Source organism: Vitis riparia, chromosome 1, assembly GCF_004353265.1.
Source record: "Vitis riparia cultivar Riparia Gloire de Montpellier isolate 1030 chromosome 1, EGFV_Vit.rip_1.0, whole genome shotgun sequence".
Classification (NCBI taxonomy): Eukaryota; Viridiplantae; Streptophyta; class Magnoliopsida; order Vitales; family Vitaceae; genus Vitis; species Vitis riparia.
Window position 1 is genome coordinate 15,798,336 of NC_048431.1, and position 18,852 is coordinate 15,817,187.

At 38.3% G+C, this 18,852-nt stretch overlaps 2 protein-coding genes across 2 annotated transcripts; both read left to right on the plus strand.

Annotated features, from left to right (window-relative positions):
- Positions 1-1,444: 1,444 nt before the first annotated feature.
- Positions 1,445-5,113, plus strand: LOC117918437 (galactan beta-1,4-galactosyltransferase GALS3-like). Its single transcript, XM_034835103.1, has 2 exons — positions 1,445-3,075; positions 4,135-5,113. The coding sequence occupies exons 1-2, from the start codon at positions 1,835-1,837 to the stop codon at positions 4,478-4,480; spliced, it is 1,587 nt and encodes a 528-aa protein (XP_034690994.1). The 5' UTR covers positions 1,445-1,834; the 3' UTR covers positions 4,481-5,113.
- Positions 5,114-13,174: 8,061 nt separating this feature from the next.
- Positions 13,175-14,308, plus strand: LOC117920486 (40S ribosomal protein S12-like). Its single transcript, XM_034838056.1, has 2 exons — positions 13,175-13,268; positions 14,019-14,308. Exons 1-2 carry the CDS (start codon positions 13,175-13,177, stop codon positions 14,306-14,308), a joined length of 384 nt encoding a protein of 127 aa, XP_034693947.1.
- The last annotated feature ends 4,544 nt before the right edge of the window (positions 14,309-18,852 follow it).

The following is an 18,852-nucleotide window of genomic DNA, read 5'->3' on the forward strand; positions in this document are numbered from 1 at the left end:
GAGCGAGGAATCCTAAGAATGAAGAGGAGATAAATATTTATAGGGGGGACTTATTTGGTATATTGTAATATATAAAGGGTAGTTTGTAATTCTATATTCGAGGTGGGGTAGGTTATTACAAAATCTAATTTTATGCACTACTGATTTTAAAAAATAAGCCAAACCCATCAAATTCCTTACTGTTTTGCTCTCATACTCGGCCTTATAGAGGTGAGGTGAGGTGGGGCAGGTAACTAGAAAAAACCTTGAAGTTGCCACCTCTACATTTGATACTATGAAGTAATGGTAAGTCCTCGTGTAAGGTTAGTATTGCATTGGAAAATGGTAGAGTGGGGACAATCGAATTGACATTGAGTATCAAAATATAATTAATTGACAGTTGTTGAACACATAAAGGCCAAGTACTTAAGGGCTGATGGTATAATTAGATCAGTAAATTAGAATCCCACAAAAAGAGAGCAGGTTCCGTTGGGATTCCGGAAATAACATAAAAATACCTGTGCATGCGTTGCCCGTTGCCCGTTGCCCGTTGCCCGTTGCCCTTCGCATTCCATATTCCAGTTCTCTAGAAAGAGTCGACCGGATCTCGACACGCGTTTGTTCAGATTTAAATCTTGTGCTCTCGTCACTTTTCTATTCATTTTCAAACGAACAGAAATGGTCCACCTACAGCCTTTTTGGACTATTTTCACACCATCGTCCACCTGTCCACCGCCTACGTTATTTTTAACACTTTTTGCACCGCTGTCCCCACTCTTTTCATATATTATATTCTGCCCCCGGCCCCCTCTCACCTTCTTTTAATCTTTACTCTGTCTGTATATATATCAATAACTTTCACGCATTTTTTTTTTACTCGAATTCATCTCACACTTATTGGTAATATACAATCTGTAAATTCTGATAGTACATGCGTTAATATATAACAACAGGATTTCAGAATACACAATTAGCTTCTCAGCGAAATGATATCAATATATGCAGTGTACCTGTTACCTCATTGAATCTCAAACTCTCATGATACCTGTAACTTTTGAAAGTTCAAAATATAGTGGTCATCTTATTTGAGTTGTCATGACTCATTAGTCATAACACAATGCGCCATGGTCCGGTATTGGTAGATATTTTCGTAAAAGAGGAAAAAATCACATGAGTTGATGGAATCAACGGAGAAAAATCGGATGGTGGGGATGGGACCTGGAGAGGAGGAGTACAAGTTCAAGGGAAGTAGTAAGAGGGGCAAGGAAAAATATGCATTTCAAGGAAGAGAAGGGCAAATCGACAGATGGAAGAAATGAGAAAGCAGGGAGGCCCGCAATCGGGGTTTGACACGCCTTTTGGCTGTAAAACAACTACTTTACAATCATGTTCTAATAAAATAGAAAAATGGAAACTGTTGGGAACTTTAATAATTGAAAATTCTACCTCTTCTGATTTTTCTTTAATTTTGTAACTCTCTTTATATCCAGGTATGAGGCAGGTTGTCTAGTCTTCTATATGTATGTCCTCACAAATACAAATCATATGTCATGATAACAATAAAATGCACTGTTCTCTCGGATTCCATTCCTATAACGCGCTTTGATTAGAGAAGATTAATATGAAACAAATCAGCTGAGAGAGGAGTGGGTTTTTGTTGTGGGACTCTGGGAGTGGTTGTGGGTCTAGTCCTCCTCTTGGTTCTGGGTAGTTGCTTTTTTGCCTTCTGTTTTTGTGTTAATTTTTGTTTGCCGTGGCGGTGGATCTCTCTCTTGTGGCTGGTGCTGCTCTCTGTATTTCTCTTGGTTTTTTATTCTCCTTAGAAGACTAAGCAAGAAGCAGAGGAAGATTAACGATGGCAAACGAGAAAGAGAGAGTAGAGAAGAAAACGTTTGTGGGGTTTGTACGGAACTGTATGGCGGAGCTTAAAATTTTGTTAACTGCTCTTCTATTGCTCTGTACCATAGCAACCCTTGTTCAATTTTTCCCTCCTCGTTTTTCATTCTCCCCATCCGATCTCCGTAACTGTCTCTCCGCAATCTCATCCTCTTCTTCTTCTTCTTCTTCTAATTCTTCTCAGAAGGTGACCTCCCCACCACTTCCACACCTATCCCCACCCGCCTCTGATCCTCCTTCTCCCCCACCATTACCCCCACCTCCTTCCATTCAACAGCAACAAAAAGATCAGATTCTAGACGGTGGCATCATCAAGCGGGCCTTCAATCCTTACGGTGCAGCCGCATACAACTTCGTCCTCATGTCCGCTTACAGAGGTGGCCTCAACACTTTCGCGGTCGTCGGACTCGCTTCCAAGCCCCTTCACCTTTTCGGTAATCCTACCTATCAATGCGAGTGGGTTCCCCAATCCAATCAAACCCAACAACAGCAACAAATGCCACCATCTATCTCCACCCGCGGCTACAAGATCCTCCCTGACTGGGGCTACGGCCGCGTTTACACCGTTGTTGTTGTCAACTGTACATTTCCTGTTGCAGTAGGCCAAAATGGTTCCGGCGGCCAATTGCTCCTCCATGCCTCCACTTCCGGTGGCGGTGATCGGGATCTCAATGTGACGGACACGATTGAAGCTCTAATAGAAGCCCCCGGGAGCTTAAATGCGTCGTTTTATACATCCCCGGCCGAACCCAAATACGATTATCTCTACTGCGGGTCGTCCTTATACGGGAATTTGAGTCCCCAGAGGGTGAGGGAATGGATTGCCTACCACGTTAAGTTCTTCGGAGAGAGGGCCCATTTTGTGATACACGACGCAGGTGGTGTACATTCCGGGGTTCTAGAGGTGTTGAAGCCGTGGATGGAAAAAGGGTACGTGACACTGCAGGATATAAGAGAGCAGGAACGTTTTGATGGCTATTATCACAATCAGTTCCTTATTGTGAATGATTGTTTGCATAGATATCGCTTTATGGCTAAGTGGATGTTCTTCTTTGATGTTGATGAGTATATCTATGTGCCACCTAAGAACACTATAAAGTCCGTACTCAATTCCCTTTCCGGATATACCCAATTCACCATTGAACAGATGCCCATATCCAACAAGCTCTGCCTCTCTTCAGACGCCGGTAAAGCTCCCAGGTACACTTATGTTCTCCTCTATTTAAATACTTCACACCTGTCCTGTTTTCCATGTTATCTAGATATATGTTCACCAATCTTCAATACTTACCTGTAATTTACTAAATGCCCAAGCCCACAAGTATCCAATTTTGCTTGAAGAATGAAAAATTGGATTCGGCACTACTCAATTGGATAGAACTTCATAGTGCTGAAATTTCGTACATGTTTCTAATCCTAGGTTTTAATTGATCAAGTTTTGGTGTGCATAAGCATATTTGGCTTTCAAACGGGATCCAAATTGAACTTGTTGGCTCATTGCATTTCAAACTTAACTGCATTGACCATTCAGCATTAAGTTCTCAATATCAATAATTCATGTCTTTGAAGGGAGGTTAGATTAGAGTGGATGGTATATTTGCAGCAATGGCCCTGTTGGATGTTACAACATTACGGTGTTAGATGAAAGTGCTACCTGGTGATTGTTGAGGGCTTGACGCATTTTATATATTAACCTTGAAATTATAGACCAAGTGGCCCGTGCATATTTGGATTCATTGTTCATAATATTCTTTGTGTGTTTGGCTTTTATTCTTTCTTTCTTCATTGTTTATGGGCAGGTGGATATGGGGTGGGTTTCAACTTTGTAGTAAAGTGATTGTTTTTGTTTTCATGATTGTGACCTTGTGAAAGAGTTTTCTATTTTAGAGGCCTTATTTTAGTGGGGAATCCAGGCCTACTATTATTCATTTACTGACGTTGCCTGTCCAAGAAGACATCTGAATGATGAGTACAATCAAAACAATTATATCCTAGTGAATATGAGATACTGATATGAACCATAAAAATTATGGACTACACTTACTGGCCTGTCACTTCCTAACCTGATTGGTCAAATATTTTGCAGCATGGAACTGATTTCTTAATAACAATACATTCTAATCCGGTATGATTAGACTTATGAGTGAAGACTGTGGGATTTATTAGCTGTTCTTGATCAATTTGTTGTTTCGAATTTTGACAACTGCATGGTTTATTCAGATTCATCTGTTTCATTCCTTATTTGTACTGTAATTGCAGAAAATGGGGGTTTGAAAAGCTGGTGTATAGGGATGTTAAGAGAGGAATCAGGAGGGACCGGAAATATGCAGTGCAACCACGCAATGTGTTTGCAACAGGAGTGCACTTGTCACAAAACCTAGCAGGTAAGACAACACACAAAACGGACCACCTGGTCAAGTATTTCCATTATCATGGAACCGTAGCAGAACGGCGCGAGCCATGTCGCAAGATGGTAAATACGACGGAGCTCACATTTGATGGTACACCTTATGTAATGGACACCACAATGCGGGCTGTTGCTGGGTCTGTGAAGATATTTGAGCTCAAAGCCATTGGGTCTCGGTTACAAAGGACTCCTCAATGACAGGTTAATTTTTCCTTAAATGTGATCCTTTGTCCTTTTGACTAGAGCAAGCTACCATGAAGGGAGCCCTCCTTTTCTGTCCATGAGCCTTCCTCATACTTGTCTTGTTCAAGCTTGACACACGAATAGCCTGAGTGGCATAGCAACCCCTCTTGCACACCTCAAGAAACTTTGTCTCCATCTCAAGCCTTGATACCCTTAGCCTCCTCTCTCCTCTTCTTTTACATCAGTAACCTTCTCACGATGATGAATGATAAATCATGTTGTAGTTCCTTTTTGCCAATGAGAGGTGTGCATCAATATATTTGCTTCCACAAATAAAGGTATGCACTAATATTTTTGCCTCACATATGACGTATGAGGGAGGGCTCATCAAGATAGCAAAGAGGAAGTCCTTGTGATAGCTTCTTTTTTGCTTGTTTCTTTTTTATTTTCCCAGTCATCTCAGTAGAAACAGAAATTCATTGGGGTTCTTTCTGTATCATATTTTTGTACGAAGTATAGGCACATGTGTTATATTATTTCCCTGTAAAAAAAAAAAACAAACAAAATACAGTTGTATTTTTTTTTTCTTCATTTATTTAGTCCTTGGAATCGTTCTTTGAAAGATCAACTTGGTTGATTGTGAGAAAAGGAACTCGCTGTTGATTGTGTTGGTAGTGTTCTTGAGTTGAGGGGGTTATGGGGTAAAAAATCTCACTTTTTCTTGGCTAATCAATGCTTTGATGGTGGGAAAGGATTGCCATGGAATAAGTGGGAAACCAGCTAGCGGGGATATTCCACGATACTCTCAAGGTCGGTAGCATTGATAACAAAAGTCTAAATGAGCATGTGGGTTGGGTAGTCTATGTCCAAATGGGCGCATGTGGGTGACGTAGTGGCCTTTTTTAAGGTGCCGTAGAAGAAAAAATAAACAGGATGAAAGATAGTCCGAAGCTGGTGTTATTGACTTGTATCTCAAGGCAACATTAAACCTATTTCTTAGTATGGGAAACTTTTCTTTAATAAGCTGACCCGCCTTTGTGAAATGCCTTTTCCCTTATTAAAATAAACATGAACAAGTGGAAGGATGGGATCCTATCTGATGTTTGGCTCTTTGTAGTTAATGATTTGCTTACATCACACCATGTTCATAGTAGCATGAACACTTTAATTGTGATTGAATGGATAAATTCAGGAGAAAAAAAATTATAATCAAGAACTATAATATTTTTCAGACAGAAAATGAATCTTCATACTTTCAGCTCAGTATTACGTCGTGTAAACATTGCAATATTAAGGTTATATATCCTTTATTCCCGCATATATATATAGATTGACACAATCTGTAAATGTAATAGAACATTTCAGTCGAGTAGCGAATGGCCGAACTTGGACATGTGAGCTCTTCTAAGGGCCCGAAGGCATAAATCCATGATCAGAGCCCAAGGCCGTAAGCTCTATGAACTTGAGTTTCAGCTCCTAGACGAAGGGCTCATAACTGGAGGGTTTTGTTGGTGCTCGAAGGTCTATAATCATATAATATAAACCATTGGATCACCAATTGCTTTCGACAACACTTTAATGCGGAGATCCACTCTGAGGAAGACATCAAGATTGAGCTGCTGCCTCCCATATTTTCATTCTAGAATCTAGCACATCCAGCAGAGAATAGTCTGCACAAGGACAGGGAAAGTGGACACCGCATTGAACCCGTACTCTATATCATATCCAAGTTTTGTGACAAACCGCGCATTAGCTTGTAGTTTGACGCTCATCAATGGAAAACCCTACAGTGATGAAGCATAGGTGTTTCACCTTCTTGAGAATGGTGTCCTTTTCTATCGTGACCTTCCTCTACAACACGAGAAAATGGTTAGAGTGAGGTGACCATTTTAGCCAAACTCTCACCAACGATCAAGTCAATCATGAGCAGTAAAAGGGCTTATTAGATACACATTACAAGGGTTAAGGGCTTATTAGATTGGGCTCAGAGCCTAGTTTTGGGTATTTAATTAGAGCTCAAATATGTGGTCCATTAGCACACAACTAAATAATATGATTTATGCCATATAAAAGGCTTAACTCATCATAACTTAAATTGATGCTAAAACAATAGCTATGGAACCAACATATATTTTAATCTTAATTTTAGGTTAAAAATGATGAAAAAATGCAAGGTGAAAAAGCTAACTTCATTTAAGGTCCATAAAGGAGGTAAATATTCAAAGGATACACTCAATACTTTTGGAGCACGATGAGAGCTTAAGCAAGGGCATATAGAATCAATTCACAACATAAGAGATGAGAAATGAAGACTATGGAGAGAGTAAGATGGCAAGCAAACACGACCATGAAGAACGTTTGGAGCTATACCTCAAAGTTCACATGGGAATTAGAACTAAAACAAGTTTGAAGAAAATCAACCCTGGTTTTAAGCTACATTTTGGACACTTACTAGAAGTTTTTTGGAGCAAGCCACATATGATTTTGAAACTTGTTAAGGATAATAATAACCACCAAAACTGAGTAGACTACAAGATCTTGACTGATGATAATATCCTTACATCATATCCAATGAGTAGATTGTCATTTACTTGCAAGATTTTAGAGCATCACCACACTTCCTTATGCCTTCTTGTACACACAAGACCCTTTGCTATGAAAATATTTGGTTGTTAAATCTCATAAATGAGACACATTGTAATAGATAAGAGTGATATGATGGATTTGAGTATGACCATTGTTGAAAAGGTTTTCCATAGTTGAAACAAAATTTCAAACTATAACCTTTAGCTACAACCTTAGCCATATAAAACTTAAGTTTTTCATCTACTCTTGTGTTCCTCTTGTATACCAATTTACACCTATGGGTTTTATCCCTTTAGGTGCTTCTATAGGAACCTAAATTATTTTAGAATACAAAGATTCTAACTACCTCTTCATAACTCCTTACCTTAAGTGAGCACAAACATTGCTCACTGCTTCATCATAATCTATGTTATATAAACTTCCCACTACGATGAGGCACTGATGTATTAGAAATCATAGGCATGGTATACATTTAACCCTTTGGATCCATAGTATCCTATGCAATATGGGACTATCTTTTAATATATCCTCCAATCTATATCACTTTTTGTCTTATTCCTTATCATATAGTTTTCATAAAAAATCTGAAATTTATGTCCACAAATATCTTTTGATGATCTTGACTATAAGGTAATAACCCAAAAATCCTCTTAGATTTCCTATTAATTGATATACCTTTTAAGAAAAAAAAAAAGTATTACACAATTTATAAGACATATCCCCAAAAGAGGTATTACATAGTTTATAAGACATATCCTTAAAAGAATCCGGGAAAAGATGAGAAACCTATCCACAATCTCACTATGTCCATCCAAGTGTGGTATATTTATTCCACCTATCCATTTTGCAATAGAGACCTTGGTGTACATAACTGGGAAATAATCTCGTGCTCCAATGAAAAGAATTAAACTTACTAGACATATGACCTTGATCTAATCGAAGTGACTTGCTATGTATACCCAATAAGTTATTCGATCTCGCCTTAAATTCAATGAATGTATCCAACACATCAAATTTCCTATGTACATATCCAAACCTAGAGTAATCATCACTAAAAGTGATGAAATACCCATACCCTCCCCATGCATTGATAGTAAAAGTTCCATACATGTCAGTATGCATTAACTCTAAACATTTCTTAGCTCTAGTCCTCTTGGTCATTTTACCATCTATACAAGATTCATAAATTGAAAGATCTTCTGGAATCAAAGAGTACAAACTTTACCAATTTTTGGATCCTATATAGATTAATATGACCTAGGTTTAGAAATCAAATGTTTAATTAGTGCTAGGTTTAATCCTGAGATCATAATTCTCATCACTTGGCAAAGTGATAATGGAATATATATAAAAGAAAAGAATATTACATCCCACTAACCTCAATAACTAACATTACATTTGAAGTTAAGGTAAGTATAATATCATCATTTAACCTTCTCGTTTGTTGAATATCCCATAAGGACTTAGAAATAGTGGGGCTGAAATCTATTCACCATAAATCATAAAATCCATCACTAAATATTCAACAATGAGAAAATGATGTATACTTTCATTTTTTTTCTTTAGGTAAACATGACATTCCTTTTCTAGTGTCCTAAAAGGTCACAAAGGAATCATTTGCACTTGAGCTTGCTCTCTTATTCTTCTCTTGAACTTTTCTTATTTGGTATTGTTCTTATTCTTCTTAAGAGAAGAACTTGAAGAACTTTTGACTTCCATATGACCATCCTATAATATTTGAGAATCCCCTTAGCCATCCCGAAAGAAAATGGCAAGGTCTCTAAGATCATATGAATATTGGGTTCATAACAGTCCTAAGAGTATCTTGTCAAAGCCGACCTACCCTAATCACTAAATAACGATTGCAAACTATAAAGAAAATGTCAAAGTCTCTAGTAATAGACATGTATTGTTATTGCAACACATTATCCAAAGATCCAAGTATTAGACACTTGGTCTTCTGATCCGTTTAATACCACATTGATATACCACTCTTTCCTTTTACTAGGTTAGTTCATAAGAAATAGCTAGTTCTACCTAAACTATCTTTTATGCAATTAGTTATTGTGAGTTTTTAGTTAGGTTGACAATTCCGGACAAAATTCCTAAGTGTCCCCTAACTCGGCTTTCCAATTCCTCTTCGGACTACTTGACTTTGAAGACTAAGACTTTGTTAAGAGGTCGAGGTATGTAGTCGAGTGTGTGGTGATTGAATGTGAATCAACCCAGTTTTTAATCTTTAAATGTGTTAGAAAGTTGGGAGAAATGGTTTTTGGTGCAAGACTTTCATTCTCCTGTTTCTAGATTGATCTAGGTGTAGGGGTGGATCGATCCAACTAATTTTTTTTTAGATCAAATCTCAGTCATTAGATTAAGGGCTTCTTTTTACAATTTAAGAATCAATTTTCTCTCATTTTCTAGGTAGAGACTGCAGAAAACTTGGAGAGAGCATCCACTCCATGTGTTCTTCATTTTCTCATCTTATTTTCCTAATTTGGGGTTTTTGATTGCAAAGAAAATCCACTTCTCTTAATGTTTTCCAAACTAATTTTTAATGGATTTTCTTGAGCAATAAATGGGTTGATTCATTCCTTCACTCATATCTCAATCTCTCATTCTATTTGGGTTTGTGCAAAAACCCATTTTCTTCTTGTGTGGATTCAAGATGAGGCCAAGATTGAGCTTGGTGCGGACTCCAAGTGTGCTTCAAAAGAAGAAGGTCAGAAGCTGAAAGTGAAGGTACTAGTCAAGTAGTCCGAGAAGGATTGGTTGGCTTGAGCTAGGTAAAACCTTGTACTCAATTTTTATTCTTCATAGTGGAGTTTTTCAATTGATGATAGGCATGTGGTTTTTGATCTCTTCGGAGGTTTTCCACGTTAAAAATCCGGTGTTCATTGTCTCTTTCTCTCACTCTACACTTTGATTTATTTTTTGTTTTTGATATCATTGATTACTTGGGCATACATGTTGAATGGAAGAAATATGAGGTGATATAAGTGTCATGATTCATGGAATATCTTTAATAATTTTTCTGTTCATTTTGTTTAATGATATCATGGAGTCAATTGATAAGAGTTGAGGACATGATTGTTCTTTTGATTTATTTTTGAGGAGTGTTGAAGCATTTGCATGTGTTTTGCATTTATAAATTGTTGGGAGAGTGTTGATGCATACATTTTAGCTTGTGGATGTTATGCTTTGTTGATAATTTGTTGGAAGAGAAGTTTCTTGACATTAAGATAGTTTAAGGTTAGGTAATCTTTGTTGAGAGAATTTTTAAATTGTTCTACAACACCTATTCACCCCCCTCTAGGTGTAGTCCATTATTGAGGTTCACATTTTCATTTGATATCAGAGCAGGTTTTTAAAGGAAAAATCATTTTCGGTCCTTGAATCTCAATCATGGAACCTCATCAAGAGAGAGCTTCCATTGGGAGACCACCATTTTTAACCGTCGAAAATTATTCTCATTGGATCAGATGATGCATGATTGGTTATGCTTTTCTCATGGATGTTTGATTTGGAGATGCTTACACTGGGGCATAGCCCTCTCATCGATGTTTGATTTGGGGATGCTTACATTGGGGCATGACCCACTCATCGATGATGATTTTGTGAGATGACAGTTTATGCCGGACACTTACTTTTCGGAGATCATTCTGCACTGAGAGTTTACCCATTCTGAGATGATGCATTCGCACTAGGGCATGGCCACTTTGCTGATTTTGACATTGAGACTCCATTTCGTGTTTATGATTGTTGCTTTCGATGGATCATGGAGTCATTGACACCCTGGGCTCAGTCTTCTCAGGGTACCTAGTTTGATTTGGATATTCACTTATCTTTGTTACGCACCCATACATCCTACATTGGACACCGTTATATCTACACCCATCTTATCAGAACCTTACACCTTTTGAGCTTACATATTTCATCATCTTACCTGACTTTATCCTCTTCTCTTGATCAGAGGAAGATGCAGACTAGTCTCGGGCTTTCTGGTTGAGTTTTCACATGCCTTTGGGCATTAGGTTCAACATCTTCCATGATGGTAGGACCTGTTAGATTATTGATATATTTGTGATGATGTACTCATATTGATAGTTGCCATATTGTGTCTTGATTTGTTTACATTTCGGACTTAGGGTTTTGGTCAGCATTTGTTTGATCCCTTATTTTGGTTTTGCTTTGTCAGCATAGTTTTGGTGATGTTTGGTCTTGTTTTAGCGTTTGTTCATTGAGGCTATGTATATCCTGTTCATTGCATCATCATTGAGCATATCCCAGCCAGAGTGTCTTGTTTGGTGACATTCTGTCTTATGTTGGTTACTATCTTACACTGGGGCATACCCCCATCCTTCAGTTCATTAGATATTTTGCGGATTTTCTCACTACTCATTCTATTTCTTGATCTTTATGGGTCGTCACACTGGGACATACCCCCATCCTTGAGTCCACTAGATCTTTTGCGACTTTTCTCATCACTTGATCCACTTCTTGATCTTTGCGAGTCGTCACACTGGGGCATACCCCCTTTAGTGCTCTTCTACTGGGGCATACCCCCATCCTTGAGTCCACCAGATCTTTTGCGATTTTTCTCACTACTCGATCTATTTCTTGATCTTTGTGAGTCGTCACACTGGGGCATATCCCCTTTAGTGCTTTTCTACTGGGGCATACCCCCTCTCTTTGGGTTTACCGTGTCTCGTTTTGATTTCATGGTTGTCAGACCCATTTGTCGATCTTTACGAGTTATCCCTTATGGCATCCCCCTATTGTCAGCTTGTTTAGGGTATCCCCCTATTTTCAGTTTGTTTAGGGCATCCCCTTTGTTTCATATTCACCATCATAGATTTTCATCTATGAGCATTTGTTTCAGGTTCACCACCATAGATCAGACATCTATGGGCATTTCAGATTATCACCACCATAGATCGGGCATCTATGGGCATTTCAGTTATTTCACCACCATGGATTTTCATCTTTGGGCCTTTGAGATTATCACCACCATAGATTTTCATCTATGGGCTTTGATCAGTTTTTCACCATCATAGATTTTCATCTATGAGCATTTGTTTCAGATTTCACCACCATAGATTTTTATCTATGGGCATTTCAGTTATTTCACCACCATGGATCTTCATCCTTGGGCTTTGATCAGTTATATCACCACCATAGATTTACATCTATGGGCTTTGATCCATTATCACCACCATAGACTTTCGTCTGTGAGCTTTGTTTAGTTATATCACCACCATGGATTTTCATCCTTGGGCTTTGATCAGTTTTATCACCACCATAGATCAGCTATCTATGGGCATTTCAGATTTCACCACCATAGATTTTTATCTATGAGCATTTGTTTCAGTTATCACCACCATAGACTGGCATCTATGGGCATTTTTATTGTATCACCACCGTAGGTCTTCACTTATGGGCCTTCTAGTTTAGCGTTTAGAGTTAGCTTTTTGGTTTGGCTTCCAGAGCTATTATTTTCTCAGTTTGGTGTTTAGAGTCAGTCTCGTCATTCAGAGTCACAGCTCCTAGCATTCATATTCATTGGCATTGCACATCTCACCTTCATGGTTTGGCATTCGTCCTCGGTTTTCCTCGCTTCGTTACCCTGTGCTTATCGCATATTCGTCTCGTGGTCCACGTAGGGCAGTTTCCTTTAGACGCGTTCTTGTCTGTACTCCAAGAGTGGTTCGACCGTTACTCACCTTTGATATGGTTTTTCGAGTCACTTGTGGAGACGTCTTAGAGAGAGTTTAGGTCCCCAATGTTTTTCAGGGTCACCTTGGGACATCCTTTTTCTTTTAGGATTAAAGTCTTTGTGTTCGTCTATTGACCTGAGTGAGTCCGTGTTTCACCGGTGTCCTTGTGGGGGTCTCTTTGGTTCTTCGGTAGAGTTCACCTCATTCTACTCACTATTCACACTTTCTTTTCACTCTAGTGTTCATGTTCCTTACACTTGTGAACTCTACCGAAGAGGGGCATATTTGTAGACCCCCTTTCAAGAGCTGGGGACTTTAGGTTTTTTTGTAATAATAACATTGGAAGGATGCCTCCTCATCACTAGCAGCTGGCAGCATCCTAGGCAAGTGGAGGGACCCCTTTCGATGCATGAGACGAGCTGGTGGAAGCAACAAGTCAAGATGGCCAGCCATGCTAGTGGTCGGGGGTGCCATACTTGCTGAGTGGAGCAACAGTGGAGTCGGTAGTGGCTTGCTGTGGAAGATAGAAACAGAAGGAAAAAAAAAGAGGGGGGAAAAGGAGAAAAGGAACGGAGGAGGGAGGGGGCGACGGGCTGAGGACCAAAACGACTTCGGATCGAGAGGATCGCTCAGGTTCAGCTATTTTTACACCTTAAGCTCTCCATTATTTCAGTCATTCGATGTTTCTTCATAACGCTTGGATGCTTATGTTGGTTGTCTAACGTGTTGAACCCATTTCTCGGTTTCCATTCACTTAGACTCTGTTTTCTCTTGTATGTGTTGCGTTATGATTCCGCTACTTGTTAGTGTGTTAAAAGCAGTTAAGAACCTCCTACCGGTTCTTGGCTCTTAGTGATTTTCATGGAAGAGAGCTAGATTTGGTTGCATTATTTCTTCTTTTATATGCTCTGCTTTCCTCCATTGTGTCTTTCGCTTCTGATGTGTTTAGCGTAAGTATCATGTCTGGGGTTAGTTGCTTGCATTGGGGCATCTTTAAAAAAGCTCAGTAGCAAGGCTTCCGGGATTCATGTGCTTTACTGCCCATTCCTTGAGTTAGAGTTCCCCTAGTCAGGGAAGTGCCATGACCATCACTCCGCTGAAGTTTTTATGGCATTTTGTTTGAGAGCTTAGTTTAATGTTTGAACTGAGGCTCTAATGTATTGGTTGATATCATGTTTGGGGGGCTATTCGGGCAGGCTTGTATACCGGGATCATCTAGGAAGGACGCTTCTCATTTGTGAACTTACACTTAGGAAAATCTGGAGATAAAGCTGTTGTGGATGAGGCTGCTGGTGCCCCTCTAGGTGAGACTTTGGACCTCATGACAGCTTTGCAGTTTGTCCTGAGGAAATCATTGGCTCATGGTGGACTTGTACGAGGCCACCATGAAGGTGCTAAGGTGATTGAGAAGCACACTGCCCAGCTCTGTGTACTGGTAGATGACTGCAACCAGCCTGACCATATTAAACTTGTCACAGCGCTTCGTGCTGACCATAATGTCAGCCTTAAATCAGTGCCTAGTGCTAAAACTCTTGGCGAATAGGCTGACCTGCTTTGCGTGTTGCTTCCTTGCCCATTCTATCATTTCATTATTCCCCATTCACATCCATCCCTTCATACCCCAAACTCCCTAATACCCGCGCTGCCACCTTTTCTCTCTCTACCTCCCACCACCATATACCCATTTTTCCTTTAACGCCCACTTCCATATCCATCATCGTTATCTTCGTATCCATCAGGTCCTCCACTGTCTTCAGCATTATATCCTAACTTCAAGCACTTTCCGACATCGAAAAGGACACCCATCTGAAACATGCAATAAATCTCAATGAAATTGGCGTTTTCAATATGCTCCGTCTCGTACCGAATTCAAGAGCTCAACCAAACCCTCCCGTTCTGCTGATCATCTGACCTCTTCAATGTCGATGATGTCGCCATCAGGAAGCAACGCCTACATGTTGACGTTCGGGACAGGACCTCCACTTCATCTTTCACTTCGTGTGATCCACATGCATCCTCTTCTTCCGCCGCCTTAGTTAATGCTGTTCTGGTGGCCATTATCGTCACCTCCAACGTGCTTCATGGCCACCTTAGCCCTCATACCCACTGATTCTCATGTTCCATGCTCATGGAATAGGATCCCCCTACCATCATTCAATTCAACATCTTCTCAACCATACCCCATGAATCCTTTCCCGTTTATTTCATTCCCTTCCCCAGCGCATGAAATCCTGCGCATGGTCACCCGCGGTGGGTCCAGCTTTGCCACCGATGTACCGAGATCACCGGAGCTCGCCCGCCATCGCATGATAGTCCAGGTTTTGGAGTCATTGATTGTAGTTCATTCGGTGATCATTGGGATTTCCTTGGGAGTTTCTGAAAGTCTAAAGACAGTCAAGCCTCGTGTGGTTGCATTGTCTTTCTATCAGCTCTTTGAAGGTGGTAGGGACCTCATCCACGGTGTAGAAGGCAGTCCTCAAAAATTTGAGAAGTCGCGTTAATGAGGTGGCTCCATTTTGGGTGATACCTAAGTGGAGATGGCAAGGGTTTGAAACCGGTGATGGCTCTAGTGGATGACGTTGAAGCCTTTTCTTTCTTTCTGTGGCGTGTAGATAGAGAGTTTTTATTTTTATTTGGACCCTTACCATCACTATGATATTGTTTCTGGGTATTGGCGTCCTAGCTGGGGCTCTTGCTTCCCAGTGCACCACAAAGACTACATCTCATTTTATTTTAATCAATCCTCTATCTTTTGATATCAAGATTTATTTATTTTTTATTTTATTTATTTATTTATTTTGGTTTTTTTAAATTCAGTCTTTAAAACTCCCGTCTTTAAGTAATTCTTCAAAACTCTAATTTCCGAATATAATTTTCAATTTCTGAATTTAACCATTGTCATCTTCATTGTTATTATTATTATTTATTCATTTATGTATTTTAAAATCTCATCTTTAAACAATTTTTCGAAATCCCGACTTCTAAATTTAATTTCCTGTTACAAAAAAAAACTTCTAATATTCACGTTCTTTTTTTTTAATTAGTTATTCTCGTTATCGTTATTCTATCTATTTATTTATTTATTCTAAATTTTCATCTTTAAATAATTTTTCAAAATCCCGACTTCCGAATTTAATTTTTTATTTGAAAAATTCCACTATTCACTTTCATTCACTTAAATATCGTTTTTGTTAATTATTATTACTATTCCATATTTATTTATTTATTTATTTTAACAAAAATCTCATTTCCTAAAGCCCAATTCATAAAAAATCTAACGTCCTAATTAAATTTCAATCTCAAAATTTCCATTATCCAATTTCATTGTTTAAATATTATGTTTGTTAATTATTATTATTATTCCTCATGTGTTTATTTATCCTCCTTTTAAAGTTTCATTTCCTGAAGCCCAATTCATTAAAAATCTAACGTCCTAATTAAATTTTCAATCTCAAAATTTCCACTATTTCATTTGTTTAAATATTATGTTTGTTAATTATTATTATTATTCCTCATGTGTTTATTTATCCCCCTTTAAAAATCTCATCCCTTAAAGTCCAATTCTTCAAAAACTCCACTGTTCACAATCAACTATTTAGTAATTATTTTCATTATTAATGTTATCCCATCTATTTATTTATCCACTCATTTTTATATTAAAGATCTCGTCTCTAAATAATTTCTTAAATTTTCAATCTCTAAGTTTAATCTCCAATCTCTAAAAATTCCATCTTTCGCAGTTATTTACCTGACCTTTATTACTTCATCATCATTATTCCATTCATTTATCTGTTCACTTATTCATTTATTTAAAATCCCGTCTTTAAATAGTTCCTCAAAATTCCAATTCTCTAATTTTCGAACTTAATTTTCAGTTTCCCATACTCCAGTTCTCGTATTTATCCCGTTACCTATTATTATCATTATCATTATTATTTTATCCATTATTTCTAAAAATTCTGCCTTCGAATGATTTCTAAGCTTTCCAATTTTTAGAATCCAATTTTCATAATCTCTACTTCTCAAATAATTTTCAATTCTGATTTCTTTCAAAATTTAACTCTCAAAGTTCCAATTTTCGCAACTTAATCTTTCTTTAAGATCCCGAACCCTCAAATCGTTTTCAAAATTCTAACCTCTTTTAAATTCAATTTCTAAAAATTCTCATTCTCACATTCAATCTCTAAAAGTCTGATCTCCAAATAAACTCTAAAACTCCAATTTTCTAGTGATCTTTGATATTCCAATTTTTCAATTAAATTTCAAAAATCTAATTTTCTCCCAAATAGTTTTAATTCTGCTCTGGCTTTCAAACGATCGTCTACTCCTCTTGGTTTTAGTAAGCGTGAACGAATTTTCCATAATTCCAGAATAATGGAATCTGTGATATTAAGTCATGTTAAATAAACGGGCTTTGGTGGGGGCCCAACATGGGTGACTTTATGATTGATTGATTGGATTATCATACATCCTGTTCTTCGACATGCATGAGATTATTTCTTAATTGTGCACTGATTCCATTTCTATGATAGCGCACTGTTCGTTTGTGGCCCAGGTACGCATCCATTCCTATTATGCTCATTCTCTATTGCATGTTTCGATTCCCATATGCACCTAATCGATTTGAGTATCCATTGATTTACTCGTAAATTGCCATGATTGCTTCATTTTATTAGTAGAGACCCGACTTTAGGGACTTAAAGGGGTGCCACGGTCTGTATCGTACCTTCCCGATAAGTAACCTGACCCCCGAACCCGACCTAGTTTTTCACAGACCACCTTTTCCAAAGTAAGGAGTCACACTTGGGGTTTTTCTTTCTTATTTTGTTTACCCTTTAAAAATAAAACAAAAATAAGTGGCGACTCCAATTCATTTTTAATTAACAAATCAAATTTTCAAATAAAAATCGAGCTCGCCATCAAGTGGGAAACGCATTGAGCCGAAATGCGGGGTCCACAGATAGCCACATGTACTTCAGCTAAGGAGGCTTGAGATATCCTCCAAGTGACTCATGAAGGCACTAATGCTGTGAAAGTGTCCAAACTTCAAATGTTAACCTCTAGGTTTGAGACAATTAGGATGGAAGATCATGAAAAATTTGGAGAGTTCCATGCAAAACTGATGGACATTATGAATTCTAGCTTTAATCTAGGTGAGCCCATCCCTAATTCCAAAGTAGTTAGAAAAATTCTAAGATCTCTTCCAAATATATTTAGAGCAAAAGTCACTGCCATTGAAGAGTCCAAGGATGTGGATTCCTTGAAAGTGGATGAACTTATAGGTTCACTCCAAACTTTTGAAATGACTCTTGGATTACTTAGGAAATCAAAGGGCATTGCCTTAAATGCCATTAAAGAGGAGTCCTTAGGTTCCAAAGGTGAGGGTAATGAGAAAATGTCGGATGGAGAAGTTGCTAGATTTGCTAGAAAATTGAAAAAATACATGAAGTTCAGGAAATATAAGAAGAAGTCCAACGAAGATGCTAAAAAATGGAATAATTCAATGGGAAAATCAAATGTAAAAGACAAAATGAAAGACAAGAGTGTCAAAAAGGACCTTGAGGTTGAGTGCTTCAAGTGTGGGGGAAAGGGGCACTATGCCACTGAATGTCTCTCAAAGAAAAAAGGAAAGAAAGCCATGCAAGTCACTTGGAGTGACATAGAATCATGTCAATCTAGTGAAAAAGAATCCAATGCCAGTGAGGAATGCACTAATTTCACAGCCTTTATGGCAAGTGTCATTGATGAACCACTCAAAAAGGAGGCACTTAGTGAGTCTTGTGAGTCAAGTGACTCCAATGATGATGAGATGAGTTTTGACTCTGCATATGAGACTTTGTACAAGGAGTGCTTAAGTCTCAAACAGGAACAAGTTGAGTGGAAGGCTTCTAAAAGGAGTTTAATAAATGAGATTAAAACTCTAAAGGGAGAGAAAAAGTCTTTGCTAGATAAAATTGCCTTTCTTGAGGGTGAACACTTTGACATGAAGAAACTGTGTGATGAATTGAAGAGTGAAAATAAAGTGTTTAAGAATGAGTTGAGTCTTAGGAAAGAAGAGTCACATTCTAGCTTTAAAAGACTTAGTGA

Excerpts from the sequence above, each read along its gene's own strand:
- LOC117918437 (XM_034835103.1), top strand. The coding sequence starts at position 1,835 with ATGGCAAACGAGAAAGAGAGAGTAGAGAAGAAAACGTTTGTGGGGTTT. Across the intron at positions 3,076-4,134 it reads GACGCCGGTAAAGCTCCCAG|AAAATGGGGGTTTGAAAAGC; the intron begins GTACACTTATGT and ends CTGTAATTGCAG.
- LOC117920486 (XM_034838056.1), top strand. The coding sequence starts at position 13,175 with ATGAGACGAGCTGGTGGAAGCAACAAGTCAAGATGGCCAGCCATGCTA. Across the intron at positions 13,269-14,018 it reads GTGGAGCAACAGTGGAGTCG|GAAAATCTGGAGATAAAGCT; the intron begins GTAGTGGCTTGC and ends ACTTACACTTAG.